The 24,979-nt window shown below is 25.7% G+C and overlaps 2 protein-coding genes across 5 annotated transcripts; one reads left to right on the top strand and one right to left on the bottom strand.

Moving 5' to 3' along the window:
* Positions 1–112: 112 nt before the first annotated feature.
* Positions 113–8,499, bottom strand: LOC132940503 (integrator complex subunit 8). 4 transcript variants are annotated; one of them, XM_061008153.1, is made up of 17 exons: positions 8,378–8,499; positions 8,094–8,281; positions 7,036–7,249; positions 6,704–6,925; positions 6,366–6,567; positions 6,059–6,283; positions 5,720–5,977; positions 4,487–4,733; positions 4,272–4,411; positions 3,888–3,998; positions 3,622–3,772; positions 3,281–3,523; positions 2,971–3,214; positions 2,769–2,887; positions 2,259–2,413; positions 2,010–2,192; positions 113–373 (listed from the first exon to the last, which is right to left on the bottom strand). In XM_061008153.1, exons 2-17 carry the CDS (start codon positions 8,209–8,211, stop codon positions 251–253), a joined length of 2,955 nt encoding a protein of 984 aa, XP_060864136.1. In that variant the 5' UTR covers positions 8,212–8,281; positions 8,378–8,499; the 3' UTR covers positions 113–250. The 4 variants fall into 4 exon arrangements, with proteins under 4 accessions (XP_060864136.1, XP_060864135.1, XP_060864138.1 ...); XM_061008152.1 differs by having other exon boundaries at positions 8,339–8,443; XM_061008155.1 differs by having other exon boundaries at positions 8,365–8,437.
* Positions 8,500–8,675: 176 nt separating this feature from the next.
* On the top strand, positions 8,676–24,039 carry LOC132941546 (BRCA1-associated RING domain protein 1-like). Its single transcript, XM_061009646.1, has 29 exons — positions 8,676–9,169; positions 9,734–9,894; positions 11,082–11,216; positions 11,619–11,787; positions 13,691–13,795; positions 13,865–13,969; positions 14,039–14,143; positions 14,213–14,317; positions 14,443–14,529; positions 14,599–14,703; positions 14,773–14,877; positions 14,947–15,051; positions 15,121–15,225; positions 15,351–15,437; positions 15,507–15,611; positions 17,214–17,300; positions 17,369–17,473; positions 17,543–17,647; positions 17,792–17,887; positions 17,957–18,061; positions 18,131–18,277; positions 19,028–19,282; positions 20,307–20,411; positions 20,780–20,860; positions 20,933–21,129; positions 22,262–22,447; positions 22,527–22,651; positions 23,097–23,218; positions 23,576–24,039. The coding sequence occupies exons 1-29, from the start codon at positions 9,107–9,109 to the stop codon at positions 23,888–23,890; spliced, it is 3,678 nt and encodes a 1,225-aa protein (XP_060865629.1). The 5' UTR covers positions 8,676–9,106; the 3' UTR covers positions 23,891–24,039.
* Positions 24,040–24,979: the final 940 nt, after the last annotated feature.

Raw genomic sequence — 24,979 nt, 5'->3', positions numbered from 1 at the left:
TCTTATGTTCTGAGTGATAACTGGAAACAATTGTATTAATTTAAACTATTTAAGAATGTCACATAAATTATTCCTATTTAGTAAGTATCAAAATGTTTTTTTTTATCACCAATTTACTTTATTATGTTTATTAAAATTTAAACATTACATAATTACAATCAATGTCCATTTTTTTGTGTTTTTTTTTAGAAATTTAATTGTATAAAATCAATGTATGTATTATTACAGTAGATAGACCTTAGTTAATTTTTTATGGATGTACATATTGCTGTGATAGTGCTCTTAAAAATTTTAGTTTTCTTATATTGGCTGCTTCTCTTTTAATTTCTTCATTATTATTTGCATTTAACTCCAACGCACCAATTGTTTTCAACTATATATGTAAAAAAATAAAAACACTCCATTTTAAATAGACATACGTATAAAATAAAAAATTGTACTTTCAAAATGTATATAGTATTTATAATACAATATATTATAATATGTATATTATATATTATACCAAGGGTCTTTTTTCAAATTTAACACTCACTAACTTGAATACTATAAAAAAATTTTTTAATACTTTTTATATAATTTTAAGTCATGTCATAACATTTTTGAAAAAATATTATATTTTATTGTAATTGTTTTTTTAATTTGAGAATGACAACACATTTTTAATTTAATTTCCTTATAATTTCCAAAGCAGAATATTTAACCAACTATTTGGTATCCAAAAATCAAATTTTTTAACAAATCATTAATAAGCTATAACTTGATAATATTTAAACTTTAGATGAACAGGAGTGGAGTAATACATTAATATTCTATAAAATATTGGTCTATTAATCTGTTTATTTGAACTTTAAATAATTATAAACTAATTAAATTTAAAAATCAAAATTCTATTTTTTAAATTTAAATAATTTAAAAATATTCTGCTTTGGAATATGCAATTAAAAATGTACGTTGTCATTCAGAAAAAGCAAGAAACTTAATCATAATGATAAAAAAATTGCAAAAATATGTTTAGTAGTGACCTAAAATTATGTAAAAAAAATATTTTGTAATGAGTTCTTTGATAAAAGAATCACTCTGCACGAGTACAAAACAAATAACTTGCAATACATAATAATGAATATTCTTTTCTCCTCAACAAATAATAATTCCATTCACATTTTCTGTCCAATTAAAAATAAATATACAGTGGTCCTTCAAATCTCAATGGAACTAAAATAAAATTCAAGATGTAGAAATATTTGAGTTAAAGAAATTTACTTTTAATTTAATTTCAAAGAAAATATGTAAGTATATAAAGAATAGGTTCCTAAACAACTCAAAGTTAAGTGAGACACTATTTACAAGCACATAATTGGAATGTGTTTCTGCCAATAGCTAAATAACACAGTAGATAAAATAAGAAAGACAATAATAATTAATAAGTACATAATATGCATGAAAACTGTATAGCGACAACAGGAGTAGTGTCATTAAACAAGTTAATACTTATCATCCATTAAACGAAGAACTAATATACAAAATATTACTGTCATATTATATTATGATTGCAACCCCGAGAATTACATTATTGCCTGTTTGGATGACGCCAGCCGTACTAAATATATCACTCCGCTCAGAATCCAAAATGATAAATTACTCAACTGTGTGCAGTACAATATGTACTTTGACAGATATATCAAGTTTGAGATCATAGATTTTTGTAGCTAAATTTTGTAGGACGCCTAAAGATTGAATTTGTAATACCATTGATAATTTTTGATTACGTAAAAAACAAAAAATATTATGCAGGTGATTCTATTGAAGTTGTAGAATTTTATATACTTTTGTATACTTTAGGAAGCTAAACTAAATTATTACTATGAAACTTTATGAGTCGTCGGGGAATCATCTATTAAAGTATTCAAATTATAAAACCTTGAATAAGAGTGAGTGGACAGTTAATTGATTAGTATTATTAATATTTACATAAGATCAACTAAATTATTAATGAAAATATAGTAGCTTACAAGCTTTTGTCTATGTTCCTGATGGTTTAATTTAGTATGCCAATATATAAGGAATTCCAACAAACTTATATCCCATATATAATCATAATATTCATCCAAAGCATCACATGAATTTGTCTCAGAAGCGCATTTGAATGCAGTTGCATAATCTATTTCTTCTTGGAACAGACATAATATTGCTGCCTATAAAAAAAAAAATATTACAACTTTGTATTATTTAAAACAAGTTTATACTTAAACGATTATTACCTGCGTAAAATTTTGCATTTGCATGCAACATTTCATCATTCTTTTATAAACATAATCTTCTATCATTGGCTTTAAAACTGGCCGTGCAAAGTAGTCGCTGACTATAACAATGGCTTCCAGATACCATTTCATTGCAGAACTGTAGTGGCCCATCACTACAAGTTAATAATTAGTAATTACACTCTTCAAATTGTTAATAATATATTATGTATTATTAATTGAAAGACAATTAAAAACTACAAGGATTAAAACTTCAGTCATAATAATGTCAATAAAATTGAATCAAATTATTTTTACTTTTATTAATTAGATATCTATTATTATTAATTTGAATCCTAACATTTAGAATCTAGATACGTCTTTGTATGCTTAATGCTTATATTAAAACTTGACTTGATTACATTATATACATTACTAAAACCAAAATACAAGATTGTCAAAAATGAAGGTTTAATAAAAATTGCCCAAGATTAATTTACATCAAAATATAAAATATAATATTAAAATTACCATACTGCAGATCGCCTTTTAGTTTCAATAAAATTATATGATTTGGATGGTACTTGAGTGATTCGGTTAATACAATTCCTAATACTTCCGTTATATTTCTTAGAGGAATACTGATATTGCTAAAAAACAATACATCTTTTAAATAAAGTCAACAAATAACTTGTACAACATATTATAATAGATATTAATATATTAAACAAACTTGGGAACGACTGGCCAAATATTGAGGAAAGGCATTATAAGTTCCATGGCAGATTCATCTCTAAGAACATTTTGAATTTTTGCTAGTAGTGAAAGAACTATTTGAATAGCATTTTGGTCCCTTAAACTCAAAAATACACGCATTATGTCATTTTGGCTTAATACTCGGTTTTGAGTACATTGAGGATCACCATCTAAGGGTCTTTTATTAGTAGCAGAATAACCATAATCAAACACTGGTAGAACTACAATTATTTAACAACATTAATTAGTAATTACACAACTTTATTAAAAACATTTTCAACACTTACTTAAATCCCATACTTCTTTAGCACTTTTTTTAGTACCTTTAAATTTATTAACATCAAGACAAGTATAAGCAATAGCTAATGGTAATTTAAAGCAATTATAATGCCTTTTTGTCAAATATTCCCATTCACCAACATTTAATAGAGTTAATACACATTGTTCAGCTATTTCTTGACGTGGTATTAGATTATCGCTTTGTACAAATTCTAGGCATTGCTTACAGCGTTCTACAAGATCTCCAATGACTATAGAAATAAAAACATTTAAACTTTTAAGTAGCTGAATATAAATAAATTAATATATATTTGTTTTTTTTTAAGGTAACCAAAATATTAATATTAACCAAAATTTTTGAATTCATATTGGAACTGAAGCATTTCAGTATATAATCCTTCCCATGAAATTAATTGTCTAATTTTGGAGTACATAATGTTATTATTAATTTTTGTTTCGGTTTCAGCTTCTCGTAGTAACAGTTTTGCTCTTTCAAAGTCCTAAATAAAAAATTATTTATTACCTATTATTATTATTTTTTTTTATTTGTACATGCCAACACATGCATACACAATACATGAATTAAACATTTATTTAAATTATAATTTGACTTACATTTAACTTTATCATTTCTTTCGATTTAGCAATTAAAATAATGACCAAAAATTTAAATAGTCCATTAGGTAATCCAATTAAAAGACTTTGCAATGGTAATGGAACTTGCCACTGAAAAAAAAAACAATGGTTTGATGATGTTGAAGTTTATTATATTTATTATACAATATATTCAGAACAAATAATAATGAACTAATATATATCACGTTTATTTGCAATCGTTAATGAGCGTTAACTTAAATCGGGAGTTAGGTCCATATGGCATATTAATTCCTTTTTAATTTTATTGGTGAAATCTAATTAACTCTTAATGTACATTAAAAATTGCATAGAAACATGGTTGTAGATGAAAATCATTTTAAAATACTAAAACTAACAACTCACTTCATAATTAATATCTAAAATACTAAACATTGGATCCACATCCATTTTGTGTAATTGTTGTAGTAAGTTACGTAAGTTGCTTGAATCATATTCAATACTTATTTTGTTTTTTAATAAAACTTTTTGTACATTAATATTACCTAAAAACAAAAAATAAAACAAATGGTATGAAAAAAAAAATAGTAAAATTAATGTATAAATAAAAGTACACATACTTATTTGGGTGATTTTTAATCGATCCAAACGTTTAGACATATCAATATTAACAGTTGGTATATCTTCAGGTAACGTTAGTAGTTTATGTATGTCTTCATCGCCAAATAATTCATGTATTTCTTCATGTCCATCTTTTAAAATATCTTTTACCAAGTTCTTAGGGCATTTAAGTAAAACATTACACACAAACATTTTTATGTTTTTTCTAAATTTTTTATCTTTAATTAGCGTACAAAGTTTTATATCCTAGAAATTAAAAATAAAATCTGGTTAATAATGATTATGAATAATATGCTAAAATAGTAAAATATATATTATAATTTATAATTTATATGGTACACATCATATAGTATGTGTTCACTTAAACAAAGAACTCTCGGGTAACTCAGTATTCTGACCAGTGATCAAAGTCTAGTTAAATAATTTTTGAATCAAAGAAGGGTAGTATCTGTACTTCAGAAGAAATTAAGTTTTACCCATCCCTATCCCATCAATTTACACTTGAATAATATAATTAATTTTCCTTATTATTTACATTTTATAAATTCATGTTATTATCGTTATTATTTTTTTAAACAAGCAATATTGAATTCTTTATACTCGGTCCAGGTTAAGAGTGCCAAGTCGCAAGAACGAAAATCGGTCTTTTCCACGCATGTTTCTTAGTACGGAGTGTGCTGAGCGCTGTGACGCTGCTTATACTAATGCTTCTTCTTGTACGGGGAGGGGGGGTGGTGAAACAGTTGTTAACGGCTCAGTATGCATGCACGAATTTGGGCACTCTTAACCTGGACAGAGTAAAGTACAAGATATTTTTTCATGTACGGATGGAACCTGTTACTCCATTTCTCGGCACCTTGGTAATTTCTTTACCGACAAATTAAAAGCATCCCTTAATTTGCAATTCAAACCTCTTTAGTTAGGCCACGGGGTTAAAAAGAGAACCCATTACCTATTTCTCATCTATTGCATCAAAATATAATCGCAAAATTTGCTTTTCAAGCAATACCATAAAAATGACTATAAATTCAAAACTAAGTTCGACCATCAAATTGTGACTGCACAATTGTTTTTAAGCTAAAAAACTACACATTACCAAATTAAAATAATAATATAAAAACTGTGTGGTAACCAAAGTGAATTTCTCTATGCATAAATTTTTCTTTAATTAAGTATAAATACTAATAAGTTATAACAGATACCACGTTTTTAATTAGTAAGTAATAAATTACCTTTAAAAATATTTCAGGACCTCTCAGGTTAAATTTAATTTTTGTAACATAATCTTCAGGAGGTAACAACACAATTTCTCCAGAAGTTATTGATGCTCTTCGAATAGCATTCATTGTATGGATATGAAGTAACATGTCTCTTGATGCAGTGAATTTTCCCAAGGATAACATGGAAGCTAAGTCAAGTTCCAATGAGTCTCTTAAAAACATTGGAATCTCCATAATCTGGTTATCAGTTTCTAAAATTTTGAGGATTCCCTGTTCAGAAATAATATCAAATAATCATACTCAATGATATAAAAACATAAATAAGTAATGAAAATAATACAGTTAACTTACATTATGATTGGTTTGGGTAGAATACAAAAATTGCATTAATAAACTAGATTTTTCCGTTATTTCAGATGAACAGGCTGCACAGAATCCATTTAATTCTTCTAGTTTTATTTTATGAAATAAACTCGGTGTTAAGTTCATATTTAATTTTTTACACTTTTTAAAATAAATACCAGCTTCTTCATATTGTGCTTTAAAAAATTTATACTTTGCGTAATCATACATAATCTAAATATTGGTTAAAAATAAAAATAATTTACGATAGTATTTTATAATATTTAACATGATTTAATATAATTAATATAAATACCTGAGAAATAAATTCAGCTGATGACACAGCTAGGCCTTTAAACCAATTGCAAGATAAAGGTTTTAACTCATTAGGAGGATTAAATGTATTTATTGTTGGTATTGTATAAGATGATCTTGTCAAATCTATAAGTCGTAGCAACATTTTTTCACTAAGTTCACTTTGCATCTCTAATTTTAATAGAACATCTTCATTTCCATCTCTAAATCAACAGTAGTATAAAGGTAAATATGTATAGTATATATTATTTGTATGTATAGGTATGTAAACGGAAAGATCTAAGTAATATTTTAAGAATCTTTGTATCCTTTGTACCTATTCAATTATATATAACTCACTGTACAGGACCTAGAGTAAACGATGATTTTTTAGATAGAGTATAATTTATAATAACAGTTAATGTCCATCGATGAAATAGTGCAATAGCAAATATTTGTTCATCTTTTAACTGTGATAAATCTTCAATTAAGATGTGAGACTCAAAATCAATTAAGTTTAGACCATTTGATACTAAATCTAAAAGGTCTTGGACAAATATTATCTGAAGACTTATTGGAACCCTAAAAAAAATCATATTAATTTTGTTACTAATAAAAATATTAGGTATATATTATTTACTAAAATATAAATTTTAAATTTAATCAAGTATTACCAACCAAAACAAAATTACCTGGTTTGTAAGATGTTTAGGTCCCATTCCCAAAAACTGACAATTTTCATAGCCAATATTTTTAAACATTCATACTTTTTACGTTTTCGATATTCAATTTTTTTGTCAATCCTTGAGTTATCCATTAAATCGTCAATATCAATCAGTGGCAAGTCTTTTGGCCTCTCCATGGACGAATAAAGAAATTTTATTAGTAGTTCTGTGGCACTAGGATCTGTATCAATGAAATATTATAAGTACCTAACCATGTAATAAAAAAAGCTTACAACTTTGCCTGCTTACAAGTTAAGAATTATTGATAAAAAAAAAAATACCTAACCTAAACTAATTAATTATAATAATTAATATCTTTATTTTATTTAAACTCACGAAAAATGTTTCATATACATACCTATTGTTCAAAACAAATATCTAACTTTTCATGAAAGGGATATTAAATAAAATATTTAAATTTTGTACTACAAATTAAATAAAAACAATTAATATTTTTAATTTTTATAAATGTGGGATAAAAGAGTTGAGATCTACGTCCCTCATTTTAAATCACTCTTTAACTAATCATGCTTTTATCCCACATTTATTAAAATTCAAAATATTTATTGTTTTTATTTAAAGTGAGCCAATTCTCCAGAATGTGGGACATATTATACAATACGACATATGGTCATACACTCATACTATAGACTTCCGCTTAACTTAAAGAATAATTTCATAGATTCAATTAAAATGCAGCATTTCTTGCAATTGTTGAATTGGAAGTCATACGATTGAGTCAGGGAATAGTTTTTACTAAGTTTAAACCTTTGTACTTCTAATTTGTTTTCTATGCAAAACACATACCATAAACACATAAATAAAATACATTGAAGTTCAATATGCGTGCAAACTTGTGTTTTACCATAACACATAAATCCAAATCTATAACTACGCTAGTACAAACCAATAAAAACCTGATTATCTAGTGTACTTACTTACTTCAAATAACTTTATGTAATTTCATTGACCAATAGTAAATTACATAGATTAGAAAGAAAAATAAATACTATTTATGTTCATACCTGCATGAGAGTTGTTCAAATGTTCTTCAAGGAGAGATGGTTCGATGAGAAATTCAAACCAAAGTTTTGTGTTAGGTGCGATTGGTATCATACCTGGGCGCAAAAGATCTACGTCCATGTTTAAAAGCGGTCGAGAAAATTGTCTCACAAACCTATATCCGAGTGACAATGTTCTAGGAAATTTTCATCTAAAAGAAAAACTATTAATTATGTTACAATACTTGAGAAGTTAGGAAATTATTAACATTTTCAAATTTTCAATTTTGTTTACAATTTAACATTACCCACACTCTGCCATCGTACAAAGCCGCTTCGATTAAGTTATGTTATGGTCTACGTTATCACTTTCTGGAAAACTACGTTCTTGTGATTGTAGTTTCGGGATTTCGACTTTCAGGGATTATAGACCACTATAGTGTTCATGGAATATGGATTTTCGGGACAAGTACACCTATCCCGTTTACAAAATATTATGATAAAATGATAAACCGTGATAATTTTATGGCGGGAATCACGATTATAATAATACACACACGATGTGAATACACATTATTCATACTTTGATATCGTTCGTTTCTTATATATCGTTTCTTATAGTTCGTGCCTTGCATTGTGACTTCATTGTTCGATGTTCTATGATCATATTATACATTTTTGGATTAATTCTCTAAACTTGTCTATAAACCTCGCATTTAAGATAATATCTTCATTCGTAAATTGATCGTAATTAATACTTATTTACTTACTTAGAAGTTAAAACCATTATTATTTATTATAATCATAAATTATAGTGATATTTATATTATTCTTTTTATTTTATTAATTCTAGTTAATTTTTATTTACCAATATTATCAATATTTGTGCTCATCATTTATTCTACGCTCATAACCTCGGACTCACTCTTCTACGCCTCTATGGTCGACTATGTTTGTACGCATGGTTCTTGTTCATTAATTCTTCTACGTTCATTGTGTCCAACACTTTGTCTTGACGTCTTCCTTGGTTAGCGGTAATGGAGTTTTCACTTAGCGAAAAGCCTGGGCCATCGGCTAATGTACATACCACAGAATGCAGCGTAAGTTGTATCAAGTTGTACCATGTGTGGTCCTACGTGTTGGGGTGATCAATGATACTGTTTTTGTGCCGAAATTGAATTCCCTAAGTATTTAAATTAATGTCTAGTAAATCATGGAGTAAAAAGCTTTTTAAAAATAACTCTATAATTCCTATGTTTACCGAGAATGATTTTTAAACGCTTTAAACACAAATTAGTGAGTATTAGACTACACAATAGTGTACTTTGTCTACTGTTAGTGATCACTTGGTAGTAGGTTAGATCAGACAACAGATTGATACTGGATCCGAATGTGAAACATTAATCTTTCTTAAGGCCCTAAATCAATATAATTTAATATGCGCTTGACTTCTTATATAATATTATTGTCTCCTCCGGTTATGCTGTTTGACACAAATGTTTAGTAAATTTATGTTTAATAATCTTAATTACTTAGATTGCTGAATAAATATTTAAAATTGTAACTTAAATTGCCATTTTTTTTTTTTTAATTTTCTAGATTTGTGCCTTTTTATAACATATTAATTATGTAAAATTATAATAACAACATTTATTCTTTTATAGGCAAAGTTGATTACAACTGAGAGCAATGTTAGTGAATGCATGACAAGAATTAAGACATCGCGAGAGAGTGAAATTTACTTGTACAATTCTGAATATTTAAGGAATAACTATGATAAATATATCAGAGATGATTTCTTATATGCATTTGGAGCATTTTATTGGTAAGTTCTAATCTATTTTATTAATAATACTACAGTGGAACCTCGATAAGTCTAAAACTTTAATAAGTCGAAATAAATGACGTTACCTAATCCTTAACCTAAACCTTTTTTTCTCTATTGTGGTTAATCATGGAGGTACAAGGAGGTACTTCACCTTTTCGGACCATCCTTCCCATTGTAGCCGTATCATTTATCAAACTATACAATTTAATCTTAATGGCCTTCGCCTAATAAGAGTTATGAGTATTTTAAAATTGAAAATTGTTTGTACATCTTAAAATATTCATAACTCACTTTAAAATAAAAATATAATAAAAAGCTTCTAACATTGACTAAGTAAATAATTTTACCTTTAAATTTTATAAGAGGTTAATTCACTCTAATTTTTAAACAAACGGAGCTAAATATGATCTGCTGAGCGTACAATTTTTTATGTTACGTACTTGTCAGTCCTATTCTTTAGCACGTGGCTCAACATTGTCTCAGATTCCAGTTGACTTCTGATGTTGTTATCCAGTTCTCTACGGTGATGCCATCAACAGTCGCATCGAAAGATTGCATGCTCTGTGTCATCAATTATCAGCATCCTGTTTTGGCTGTGTGCCTGTGTCCCACTTCTCATGCCATTTTCTGTACGTTTTGTTTCATTCCTCCCAATCGCTTTATTTCCTTCCTGCTTCTAATCTTTTTGCATAAGTCCTCTTCCTCTCTTTGGCAAGAAGATATGCTGGGATTATTGCTACCATTATTGCATGAATTGAGACCGCCATATATGCTATCGCTAGACCGTAGACCAATCGTCGTTTCTGGTCTTAATACAGGGCTCACCATACCGGAGTGGCGTAGAGTGGTTGACTATTCACAACTGTTGCTAGCAGTTGCCTTTTCCCCTTAATTTTAAAACAGTTTCTCACCATTTTTTGTATCCTTCTATAACTTTTTTGTAACTGATATTTAATTTAATTTATGTAATTTATATTATTATTTTAAAAGTTAAATTGTATATTTCTATTAAGTATTCAAAGAGTTGTATAAGTTTAAAAGTTTAGGCAGGAAACCGGTAGAAGGTTATGCTACAAAAATAGGCAGGCATTGCATTGAACTAGGAAAAAGACAGAAAGATATTCTGTAAAACATATGGTTGTTTGGTTGTAACGGATCTACATTGTTTTTTCATATAATTTTAGTGATAAAGTAATGAAGATTCCTCATTTAGACCACATATTGAAAACTGAATGTTATCATCGTGAAACTGAAATGAAATATAGACATTATGAGTTTGCAACGTACATGGAAAATATAATAACATGGCTTGATCTTAAGTAAGTTATTTTGTTACATCTATTAATATATTTTAGAGAACATTGAATAAAATGAATGTAAAGGTTTATATCCTATTATTAAGTACATAATATAATTGTTACTGTTAACACATTTTTAAAATTAATATTGAAGTTTCATAAAGTTCCTAAATTTAAAAAAAAATTATATTCAGTTTAATGTTTTTAACTATTTTATTAGAATGGGAATAACAATAAATAATGGTAACATTTTAAATTGTTTGTATTATATATTATAACAATTGGTACTAGTGGTTAGTGGTACTACACTTCCCTCAGAGTTAGTAAATGACTTCAGTCTGCTTCTTAGATCAAGATTTTTATGTCTACCAAGTATTTTACAATGGTTGTTAAAAATTACTAAATTATTTGTATGATTTCAAGATTAAAATACTACAATGAAGAATCATCAAAATCTAATAAAAAAATACAAGAACAGTTATTCAACACAAGTTCTCAAGAACTAAATGATAAATTAAGATCTGTAGCAAATTCTCAAAATGATATAATAACATCGCCAGACATAACTACTTCAAAAAATGAAGATTTTCCCGTAAGTTTAATGATCACGAGACTCAAGTCATGGTATTTAATATTATGATAACTGAATAATTGATAACTTATTAGTTATTATCGAACTATATTTTAAATGCTTAGCAAAATACTCAAAATTAATTAATATTGCCAGAAATAACTTCTCCAAACATAAAATAAGCGCTTAAAAGCACTCAATAAACATTTAAAAAACTTAAATTCAAGCAAAATTATTTCATCAAAAAAAAAAAAACTTTCTTTTTACATGATAAAGTAGGTACTATAGATATAATTTGTATAACTGTGCTAAAAATAATGATTAGGAAAAGTTTCTAACTAAAAAATAAAATAAAATAAATAAATCTTTATATTATAAAAAATATCAAACTTCACTTTCGAGACAATTTGTATTATTATTTATAGATTTTCCAAGGTATTTTCTGAAAATTAAAATGTAAACAACATTTATAAATAGTTGAAAAAAAAATTAATTAATTCAATCTTACAGTCATTATTGCATTAAATGATTTAATTTTAATTCTTTCAAATTTCATAATTGAATGTGTCGTAACACGACAGACACTTTCATAGCTCTCTGCTATATTTTAAGTCAATCCATAAAAATAAGCAAATGCTTTTAAGTCCCGAGCCCTGTTCATAATACTAAATTTTTACCTAGCCCTTAATTGGTACCACTTCATTACCTACATTTTACAAAACTAAAAGAAATTGCCTCAGTATGTTGAATAATTTGTTGTTTATTCACCATAATATAAATAAATTTTAAATTTAAATTATTTTTATTGTATAATAAAAATATCATTAATTACTGACAGGGTACCTACCTAATACCTTTTATAATTTTATTTGTTTTATTAATAATTTGTTAATTTTTATTAAACTATAAGGTTTTATTTTTTATGTTTCAACTTTCAAAGAAATTTTAATTTAAAATACTTAACATTTCAATTTTAAATAATGTATTTGTAAAATTGATTATGGTATTTATTATTTAGTATTTAGTAGACTTCTTCAACAATATATCTTTGTATATCAATATCGTTTTGTATTGTGCGATATTGAAAAAAAAAAATCAATAATCCTAATTATCGTTAAATCAAAAATTTTTTTTAAAAAAAATATCATCCAAGCTCTTTGGCATTTAAAATCAGTTGGTTTCCGGTAACTTAATACCCATTAACCATGGGCCATTAATTAAAAATTAATTTTGATAACGAAGTATTCAATATTGTACGATAAATTACAATTATCAATATCTAAATTTCTGAAAACAGTTTGCGATATCATTATCGAATCAAAATATCTATATTGTTGAAAAGGCCTAGTATTTAGTATTGAATATTTAAATTTTACTATTTTAGTTACAATACACAATATTGACAATATTGTTGTAAATACACAAAATGTAACAAAATTGTAGTATTGTACATAGCTACCTATTGCCTATCACCTAAACATCTGATATTAGTGTTAGACTAATACTTAATAGTGTACTTAATTTATATAAGTATTTCTGTGTTCAGATAAGTAGCCTATTTATAAATGCATATTATAATTGCATAACTATTATATTTTATTAATTACTCGGTGCAGCAGTACTGGGTATTTAAAGACTTAATTATTAATTAATAATTTCTCAATCAGTAATCGGTAGTTGATGGAACCTTAAAAGTTGATAGTTTGATACCCATTTTGTATTAACAATTCTACTCGGCCAATACTCGGTACCTGATTAATATTAAACAATTTACTTGATATCCAATTTATAACAAATAATCTAACTGGGACATCTCCAATTGATATGGTATTAAACTATAGTTATAGATTAAGATTAAATAAGCTATTAAACTAATAGGCTTATTAAATATTTACCAAACCGTAAATTATATTAAATATTTTAGGTAAATAATGCTCAAAATAAAATAATAACATCGCCAGATGTAACTTTTCCAAAACATGATACTCTTGGAAATTCAACTAATGATCACAAGAAAGGAATTAATGAGGTATTAATTATGATTACATTATAGATTATTAAATATTTATTAAACCGTAAATTATATTACATTTTTCAGGTAAATAATGCTCAAAATAAAAAAATAACATCACCTTATGTAACTCCTCCAAAACATGATACTCTTGAAAATTCAATTAATGATCACAAGAAAAGAATTGATAAGGTATTAATTATGATTACATTTTAGATTAATAAATATTTACCAAACCGTAAATTATATTACATTTTTCAGGTAAATAATACTAAAAAAAAAATAATAACATCTCCAGATGTAACTTCTCTAAAACAAGTTACTCCTGGAAATTCAACTAATGATCACAAGAAAGGAATTGATATGGTATTAATTATTATTACATTATAGATTACTAAATATTTACCAAACTGTAAATTATAATTAATATTTCAGGAAAATAAAACTCAAAATAAAATAATCACATCGCCAGATGCAACTTTTCTAAAACATGATGTTCCTGGTAGTTCAACCAATGAATTTGAGACAGAAATTTCTATGGTACTTTATGCTTGCTATATTTTTTCATGAATGTTATGCAATTTTTTGTGCATATTCTTCATTTTTTACACTTCAACATTCCGAGATCTACATATTACTAAAATATATATATTTTAAATGTTTAGGAAAATAATTTAAGTAAAATAAAAACTTATTCAAAACGTAATTCTACTAGAAGTACAACTAATGATCACAAGAAAGGAATTGATATGGTATTAATTATTATTACATTATAGATTATTAAATATTTATTAAGCCGTAAATTATATTACATTTTTCAGGTAATAAATGCTCAAAATAAAAAAATAACATCACCTTATGTAACTTCTCCAAAACATGATACTCTTGAAAATTCAATTAATGATCACAAGAAAGGAATTGATAAGGTATTAATTATGATTACATTTTAGATTAATAAATATTTACCAAACCGTAAATTATATTACATTTTACAGGTAAATAATACTAAAAAAAAAATAATAACATCTCCAGATGTAACTTCTCCAAAACAAGTTACTCCTGGAAATTCAACTAATGATCACAAGAAAGGAATTGATATGGTATTAATTATTATTACATTTTAGATTAATAAATATTTACCAAACCGTAAATTATATTACATTTTTCAGGTAAATAATACTAAAAAAAAAATAATAACATCTCCAGATGTAACTTCTCCAAAACAAGTTACTCCCGGAAATTCAACTAATGATCACAAGAAAGGAATTGATATGGTATTAATTATTATTACATTATAGATTACTAAATATTTACCAAACTGTAAATTATAATTAATATTTCAGGAAAATAAAACTCAAAATAAAATAATTACACCGCCAGTTTCAATTTTTCTAAAACATGATGTTCCTGGTAGTTCAACCAATGAATTTGAGACAGAAATTTCTATGGTACCTTATGCTTGCTATATTTTTTCATGAATGTTATGCAATTTTTTGAGCATATTCTTCATTTTTTACACTTCAACATTCCGAGATCTACATATTACTAAAATATATATATTTTAAATGTTTAGGAAAATAATTTAAGTAAAATAAAAACTTATTCAAAACGTAATTCTACTAGAAGTACAACTAATGATCACAAGAAAGGAATTGATATGGTATTAATTATTATTACATTATAGATTACTAAATATTTACCAAACTGTAAATTATAATTAATATTTCAGGAAAATAATGCTCAAAATAAAAAAATTACATCGCCAGATGCAACTTTTCTAAAACATGATGTTCCTGGTAGTTCAACCAATGAATTTGAGACAGAAATTTCTATGGTACCTTATGCTTGCTATATTTTTGCATTCTATTTTTTCCTTTTTTCATGAATGTTATGCAATTTTTTCGTGCATATTCTGCATTTTAGATTCTGAGCGAAGCGATGAATGTATTGATTTTACAATGATGTGTTTTTTATTTTTTAATTTTTAATTTTTTTTTGTGTCTGTCATCACCTTTTAGGACAGTAAAAGTGCTTGGATTTTTTTCAACAGTAACTTTTTTGATAGGAAAGTGAATCTAGTTGGTACTTTGGGGGGTCAAAAGTAAAAATTTCCAAGTAATTTTCAAAAGCGACATGAAAAACAAAAGAAAAATTAAGGAAAACGGGAATTTTTACCCAAAATCTTTTTTTTTCAAGAAATTGGATTTTGGTTTTTGGTGTAACTTTAAAACAGATGACCGTGTAGGTACATGAAATTTTGACTGAATCTTTATACTAGCATTTTCTATATACCATAACATTTTCCAAATATTTTGACTTATTTTGAGCTGTTTACAGACATTTTCAGTTTCCATTTTTTTTTAGTTTTTTTTTCTACAAATATCAATAAAATTTTATTTGTTAAGTAAAAAAGCTTGAAAATTTAATACAAGGCTCCTACTATATTGTTACAATGACATTAGAAAAATGTTAAAAATCCTTGGTCACAGTTTTTATTTATAAGTATTTAAAGTTAAAATATTGACAAAATACGAAAAAATCATGAAAATTAGCAAATTATTTTGAGTTGAGAATTCGTAAAAATTTTCCTTTTTCAATCTAAGATTTAAAAATTTAATACAAGATTATCCATAAGTTTATCAACCTTTATCAAAAAAAAAAAATGTCTACCAGAAGGTCAAATTAAATTTTTATGAGCCTTTGAAATTCATATTTTTACAACATTTGATATTCACTCGATTTCTTGTGTAACGATTTTCTTATTTTGTTGTAATTAAAAAACGTTTGACTGTAGATACTTGAAAATTTCACTGAATGTTTGTATTAGCATTTTCTATACAGGTTAAAATTTTAAAAATAATTTGATTCTTTTTGAGCTGTTTACGGACATTGTCAGTTTTATATTTTTTTGTTTTTTTTTTCTATAAATATCAATGAATTTTTATTTGTTGGATAGAAAAGCGATAAAATTTTATGCAAGGCTCCTGATATATCGTTCTAATAGCACTTGAAAAATACAAATGCACAATTTTTTTTTATAAGCACTTAGAGTTCAAATTTTGACAACATTTATCAAATTTATAATTTATTAATTATTTTGTAGTTAAAAATGTATAAAATGTTTAACTTTTATGGCTAAGGATTGAAAATTTAAAACAAGGCTCCACGTAAATAGGTTATATATAAATTACTTTATTCACAATAATATCATCAAATGTACTTGGTAATATCATAGGCTGACTGACCGTTTTCGCTCAGAATCATTTTTCTTATACAATGATATTATATTATTAAATTCAAATTTAACAGCATCCATTACAGTGACCCAATTGTAACCTACTGTACAGCTGAGTGACATCCACTTACCCACCTTTTTTTTACACTTCAACTTCCGAGATCTGCATATTACTAAAATATATATATTTTAAATGTTTAGGAAAATAATTTAAGTAAAATAAAATCTTATTCAAAACGTAATTCTACTAGAAGTTCAACTAATGATCACAAGAAAGGAATTGATAAGGTATTAATTATGATAACTTTTAGATTAATAAATATTTACCAAACCGTAAATTATATTACATTTTTCAGTTGAAAACTACTAAAAAAAAAATAATAACATCTCCAGATGTAACTTCTCCAAAACAAGTTACTCCTGGAAATTCAACTAATGATCACAAGAAAGGAATTGATATGGTATTAATTATTATTACATTATAGATTACTAAATATTTACCAAACTGTAAATTATAATAAATATTTCAGGAAAATAATGCTCAAAATAAAAAAATTACATCGCCAGATGCAACTTTTCTAAAACATGATGTTCCTGGTAGTTCAACCAATGAATTTGAGACAGAAATTTCTATGGTACTTAATGCTTCCTATATTTTTGCATTCTATTTTTTCCTTTTTTCATACATGCTATGCAATTTTGTATACGTATTCTGCATTTTTACACCTCAACTTCTGAGCTTTTCATATTACTAAACTATTTATATTTTAAATGTTTAGGAAAATAATCTAAGTAAAATAAATACTTATTCAAAACGTAATTCTATTAGAAGTACAACTAATGATCTAAGAACAACTAAGAAAAGAATTAATAAGGTATTAATTATGATTACATTATAGATTATTAAATATTTATTAAACCGTAAATTATATTAAATATATCAGGTAAATATTGCTCAAAATAAAAAAATAACATCACCAGATGTAAATTTTCCAAAATGTGATATTCTTGGAAATTCAACTAATGATCACAAGAAAGAAATTGATGAGGTATTTAAATGAAATAACATTTATAATTTATTTTTTTATTTTAATTTTGTGTATTGTTTAATGTTATAGATCAATTCAAATTTGGTGAATATTTCGTCAGCTGTCAATTCTATATCAACTGAGTCTCAATTGAAAAATCGAGATATTACTGGTGATGTGAAAGAAAGCACATCAGACAATCTTAAAATTAATATAAATGACAAAGTTGTGAGTGATGTATGCTCCATACTTCATTAGCATTAAATGAGAAGGAACTTTGGTGGCTAACTGGTTTTTGTCAGGCAATACCTCCACTGAGTTAACCATTTGTAAGCCTGTACGCCCAATGTTTAGTTAAGCAATTGTGCACAATTTGGCCGCCAAGGTTCATTCTTAAGAGTATGTTGTCGCTGTCTTACATACAAAGCAAATTTTTGTATTCAATTCTACGGTTTATTTTTTATTATTATTTAATATTAGAGCAGAGTTACAACTTACTACTTGAAGAATTTGAATAATTTCAATTTTAATATTTATATAACTCAATATAATAACATATACAGTCTACTCTCGGTAACTCGAACCTTGATAACTCAAAATTCTCAACATCTCGAACGAATAAAATTCCCCTTCAAATAACAATAACATATTAAGATTTTGCGAACTTAAAATGTTTATTAAGTAGACATTTTTTCCCCGCGAAGTTCAACTTACTGATAGTGCATTGTAATACATATTTGAAAAAATAACTCTGCTCAAGCATAGGTTAAATTTTTTTCTACAAATTCGATAATATTTGAATTTTCTTTTAATATCAACTATAAATAAACTGTAGTAAGAATTCAGTATAATATATATTTGTTATGTTAAAATACATATTATGTAAGATAGAGATAATATATGTAGATATGGCTCCTTCTTAACATGAATGGAGTTTAGAAATATAACATTTTTATATATTTAATTTTAAAATATACAAATTTATAGGATAACTTGTATCCAGCTCAGACAAGTTCTAGTGTTATTGATGAAAAAATATCAAATATGTGTTTGGAAATTTCTTCAAAATCTATTAGAAGTACGCGATCCAATAAGCAAGCTAATAACAAATTAGATAAGACATCAACAAAACTATTAAAAAGATCAAATTCAGTAACAGATTCTGAGCACAAATCGAAAAAAAAGAAAATAGAAAAACCTTCTTCTAGTATTGCTGAAAGAAAAACTAATACCAATAATAATGTATGTTTTTATTAATTATTAAGTTAAACAATTATTGAACGAGTATACATTATTATTATCTCTATACACTGTCTAAAAAAAGAGTATTCTAAAGTGGCGACCAATTTAAATAAAAAAATATAATGTTTTCTCATGAATGTTATTTTGCAATGAAAAAATATTTTCAAAAAAGTTCATAACTTTTCAAAATAATGAGTATTGATACTTGAATTGATCTCCTTATATACTTTAATTCATTTAATAATAAATTACTAAATCACAGTTGTTCTTAACATTATATTTTTGCATTTGAAAATTAAAACATTTGAACAACTAATCATTTTAGTAAGGGGCTGGAGCGTAATCCATTATAAGGAGTAAAAACTAGGCATTTTATATTTCAAGTTATATGTGTTATTGTAAATGTGTTGAAAGTAAATGAACATTAGTGTGTGTAATTTGCAGTACCAATCACGTTGTATAGGGGCATCATAAAACGTACATGCCTGCTCATGTCACCACTTATTACTTTATAAAATGACAACAATTTTTTTCCAAAAAATACTGCTAGTGACTTCAATCACTACGTTCAGTAGGATGTTTCGATTTAAATTTTGAATGCAGATTTGAATTCTCCTCTAAATTTACTATGCTTTAACTGTCGTACATTTTTTATATTCCATATCAATGTATTTAAATTTTAATTATGAATATGATCTATTTTTACTCTTTTTGTTAGTAAATTTCTAAGTAAAAAAAAATAAAAATCTGAAAAATATCAAAGCATAAATAATTTAGTGACAAATTCAAATCTGCTTTCTGAATTAATATTAGAACATTATATTGGGCGTAATGATTGAAGTTGTGAGCTATGTTTTCGACCAAAAATAAACCACGCTCCAGCCCCCTTAAGTATCAGTTTTCATTATTTTAGTATATAAATCATTGGTTTTATAATGACAACAATTATATGTTATTACTTATTACTTATTAATGCAAATGTATAAATAATATTTCGTAAATATGATAATAAATTTTCTTTCAGAAAAATTCAGTCAAAGCTTTAAATGAATCTATAAAACAAGCTAGTAAAAATTTGTATAGTCGAAATAGTAAAGGAGAAACAAAATTACATTCAGCATGTGCTAAGGTAAAAATCAAATTCATAGAATTTCCATCAAACTTTTTTTTATTATTTAAAAAATGAATGCTTTTAATTGGAAAATATGCTTAATTATTATTTATTATAAATCTTCACTCAAGTGTCAAAAGTGATCAAGTAAACAAAACTATTATTAAATATTAATTGTTTACTTTTTGAACCCTATGTTTATATAAAATATATGTAAATTAAATTATTTTCTGATATGTATTATCCTTTTTTTTAATGTTAAATCCATAGTTTTACATTCAAAAAAGTATGGTAACATACTGTACATGAATACTGCGTACCATTGAATAATTTTAAATTATGTATTAACTTATTTGTAATATAGTTACTCTTGTTTACTGTTTTAGGGGAAATTAGATTTAGTAATTTCATTGCTTGAAGATGGTTTCAATCCTAATGTTAAAGATAATGCTGGATGGACACCCATGGTAATAATTTTGATAAATATAATGCTCTATTATTATGGTATAAAAACAATGCTCATAAAATTGTATTTTAAGCATGAAGCCGTGAAATCTGGGAACTTAGATATCGTGAAAGAATTAATCAAGTTTGGTGCATATTTAAATGTTCCTGGTTTTGAATATGAAAGCCCATTATATACAGCTATTAAGTATGGTAAATTTGAAATATCAAAAACAATTCTGAATTATGGAGCTGATGCAAATTTTATAAATATGTATGGAGATAATGCAAAGTAAGAACTAATTTTAATAAGGAATAAGTTTTTAAGTAAATATACTATTTATTAGGTAAACAATTTTTTAATAGCCTAAATATTTAATTACTATGATATTTATTTATCAAAAATACAGTGACACATTTAGGGTGAGATGCAAGGAGGGAAATTGTCCCGGGAAGCACTTTTTGGTGGTAGCAAATTTTTGTGAGAGTTTTTTTTCAAAAACATATTTACAATGATTTAGGCATCAAAACATTCTATTAATATCTTAATATAAAGCTTTTTTTAATAGCTATTCTGTGCAATCAATCTCCACATTTGATAATAGGCGTTTGTCATTAAAAACCAAAACCTATTTCTCTGTGCCTAAACTAAAAATCTCTTGTGAACTATGGTGTTAGTATCATTGTACACCATACCTTTATAAAAAATGCCAAATTGTACAGGAGACCATTTTTTATATTAAATAGCTTACTGACTACAGTAATTTATAAGTTATCTTCAGTCACATATAAGTATAACAAATTGAATTCGAAAGTTTTTGTTAGTTAGATTATTTTGAGATAAAGCTTCATTACATTGATCATTTTATTAACTAACTATTTAATATTAATTATATTAAAATACTTTTCTAATAATAAATAATTAGGTACTGATGATAATAATATTATTATTATTGTATTTCGTACATAATAATATTACATTCTGAGCGGAGGTCGGAGGGATGAAGGCAACGATTTTACAATATTGTCTTTCATAAATATGTTTTTTTATGAGTAAGAAAATTGCCACTTTAAAAAAAACCGAGGGGAGGAATAAGGCATTGAAATAATTGTGTACCCAGGGCAGCAAAACTATCACTGCAAAAATATCTGAACCGATTTTTTTTTTCTTACCATAAAAAAGATAAAACCAATGTTATATAGTTCCCAGGTTATCATAGCAACCTCATATTTTTTTAGATTCTGAGCTTAGCGATGAATGTATTAAATTTACAAGACATACACATGTATTGATGTTTATACAAGCAGTTAGGATAGTCCTTGATTTTTTAAAAATATTTATGGCTACTCAATAAAGATTATTTACAATAAATAGAAGGTAAATCAAATTATTATGTGTATCTTAATAATTTTTAATGTTTTAGGTGTCTTAATAAAGAAAAGTTATCCGAGTTATTGGAAAATTTAGTTCTGTGTAAATCAACACAAATTTGCCATACTAACTATAAATTAGATGAAACTGTCATAGCCCTAAATAATGTTTCATTAAAAAGTGAAACTGTGAACACATTTTGTAAACAATTCAATATTAAATTAGTTCAAAATATTTGGTATGTTGACTATTATTTATATTTAAATTTTTTATTATGGTTTCACTATAAATGTTTTTATGTGTTTATGTGACAAAAGGAAAGAAAAGCAATTTTCTCAAGTTACTCACATAATTGTACCAAAAACAAAAAATAATACTTGTGATGTTAATTTGGAATGTTTAACTGGCATAGCAAATGGATTATTTATAATCAACGAAAATTGTAAGTATACTTCAAATTTTAAAAGCTCTTATAAATAACTAAAAAAATATTAGCTCTGAGTGTTATTGCAGGGTAACTTTTCTCTTGACGTCTTCGTGTCTTGTATATATTTATTTTTTTCGCACATATGCTTATTGTAAATACGATTACCAATTGTTTATAATCCAATAAATGTTAAAAAAAAAAAATAATTAGCAACTGAGTTTTGGATTTATTAAAATTCAATATGACTGGTTATTCAAAAAAATAATAGTCATTTTTTTAATTTATTGTATTGGGATTTGTTTATTCACGTTAAAGCTAAATGTTTATAATGTTGATATAATCAATGGTAATTTAAGAAATTGTATGGTTGAATCAATAGATTATCTGTTCTGACTAGTATTATATGTAATTGTTTAACAGTTAAAAATTATATTATTACAATTTATTACTTTTTTATTAGGGATTTCTGATTCATTAGACAAAAATAAACTTATGATGTCAGAAAATTATGAAGTCAGTGGAACAACATTGTTTACTGAATGTAATGGCCCAAAGATATCACGAATAAGCAAACAAAAACTGGTAAATATATAGTAAATATAACTTAAACATCATTACAAATTCTAACTTAAGACGCGCGTAAAACATTAATATGAATTTATCTTTTTTTTAAAATTCACTTATTACAATTTATGAGATATGAAGACCCTTTATTACATATTCAAGTTTTTTGACAGCAAAAAATTATTTATTTACAATAATTGAAAAAGAAATCGAACATTTTCTCTTACCAACCAGTGGCGTAGCTATCAGTTATGCATGGTGACTATTTCTCAATGTTGCTTAAGAGTTAACTGGCTTATGTAAATTTATGTCTTTTTTAAACTTCAGAATTGTTGTGTATTTATAAAAAAATTACCTGATATTTTTGTTATACAGTATCCAAAATTATTTGATGGCATAAACATACATGTATGTGGAAGTAATGGTTGGAATCAGTTTACACTTGAAAATTTAAAAAAGCTGGTTGTTGAATTCGGAGCTAAACTGTTAATACGTATGCCAAATCCAGAAGACTGCCCTACTAATATAATACCATATCATTGCCGTAATAATGATGAAATGTTTCATGTTTCTAACATTATATTATATACAATGGATTCAAATAGGCTTATAAAGTACAACATGAAGCATTTAAAAGCTTTTCATATTTCATGGTTCATGGAAGCTGTACAAAAGTATAATATTATATAAAATGGTTATTTATATCCAATTGTATAATAATTTTGATGTTTCCATTGGTTATTTCTAATTGAATACAAGTTTGTTATGTAAAAACAATTAAATTATATACTTTGAAATAATAAACTGTCAAAGAATGGATTATTAAAGTACATAAATTATTTTTGTCTATAATTTTTTAAGAACATTTTTAAAAATTTGTTTGTTGATACTTCATTTACATTGTTGCTTATTTTTAATTTTAGCCCCAGCTCAATATTATACCAAAGGTAATCCTTGGGGGCTTAGCCCCCCATACCCCCACACCACCCATCTATCTTAAAATTTAAACCCCATAAAAATATCAACATTTACTTTTTATTATATTATACAATAGTTGTTAACATGTTATTCAAGATCCATTTTTATTTTATTCATGGCTGTAAATTGTAAAATTTGCTCAAGTTCAATTTTTACATAATTTTCAATACTTGGTATGGATAAGTTACTGAAACGATCTTGATCCATTGTAGATCTCAAGTAGGTATTTATTGGCCTTGCACGCTCAGATGTTGTAGAGGAAATTGGCAACTTGAACCATTGTGTACAAGATTGGGATAATTGTTTTGGATAAATTTTCCTGTATGAGATCTAAATTTATTTTTTTTTCATTATAACAAAATTAATATTAAAATACAGCTATTTCATTTTTTAAATCACATTTATTGATTTTAAATAATTCCTCAAAAAACAAATTAAAATATTATATTAGGTAGTTTATTGTATCAGTTAGCAAATAATAATAAGTTTATTATTTCCATCAAAAGACAATACATTATAATAATAATATAAGCATAAGCTTAATTTAAAAATTGATGGATATCCTCAAAAGCCGATGGCTGTGCTAGAGTTCCATAGATAATAATGTGGTTAAAAAAAATTTAAACTATAAGAATTCTAACAGATCAACTTAATTTTACAATTTAAATAAAGAAATTACTAAAATAAAGTATGAATATAATTATTATAAATTGAAAATTTTTTGAAATCATGTACATTTAAATCATGATCACAACAAAATTGTAGGCATTGCGGTCCAAAAACTGTTCTAATTTTTAGTAT

Source organism: Metopolophium dirhodum, chromosome 3 (assembly GCF_019925205.1).
Source record: "Metopolophium dirhodum isolate CAU chromosome 3, ASM1992520v1, whole genome shotgun sequence".
Lineage (NCBI taxonomy): Eukaryota > Metazoa > Arthropoda > Insecta > Hemiptera > Aphididae > Metopolophium > Metopolophium dirhodum.
This window is presented reverse-complemented; position numbering and strand designations above follow the sequence as displayed.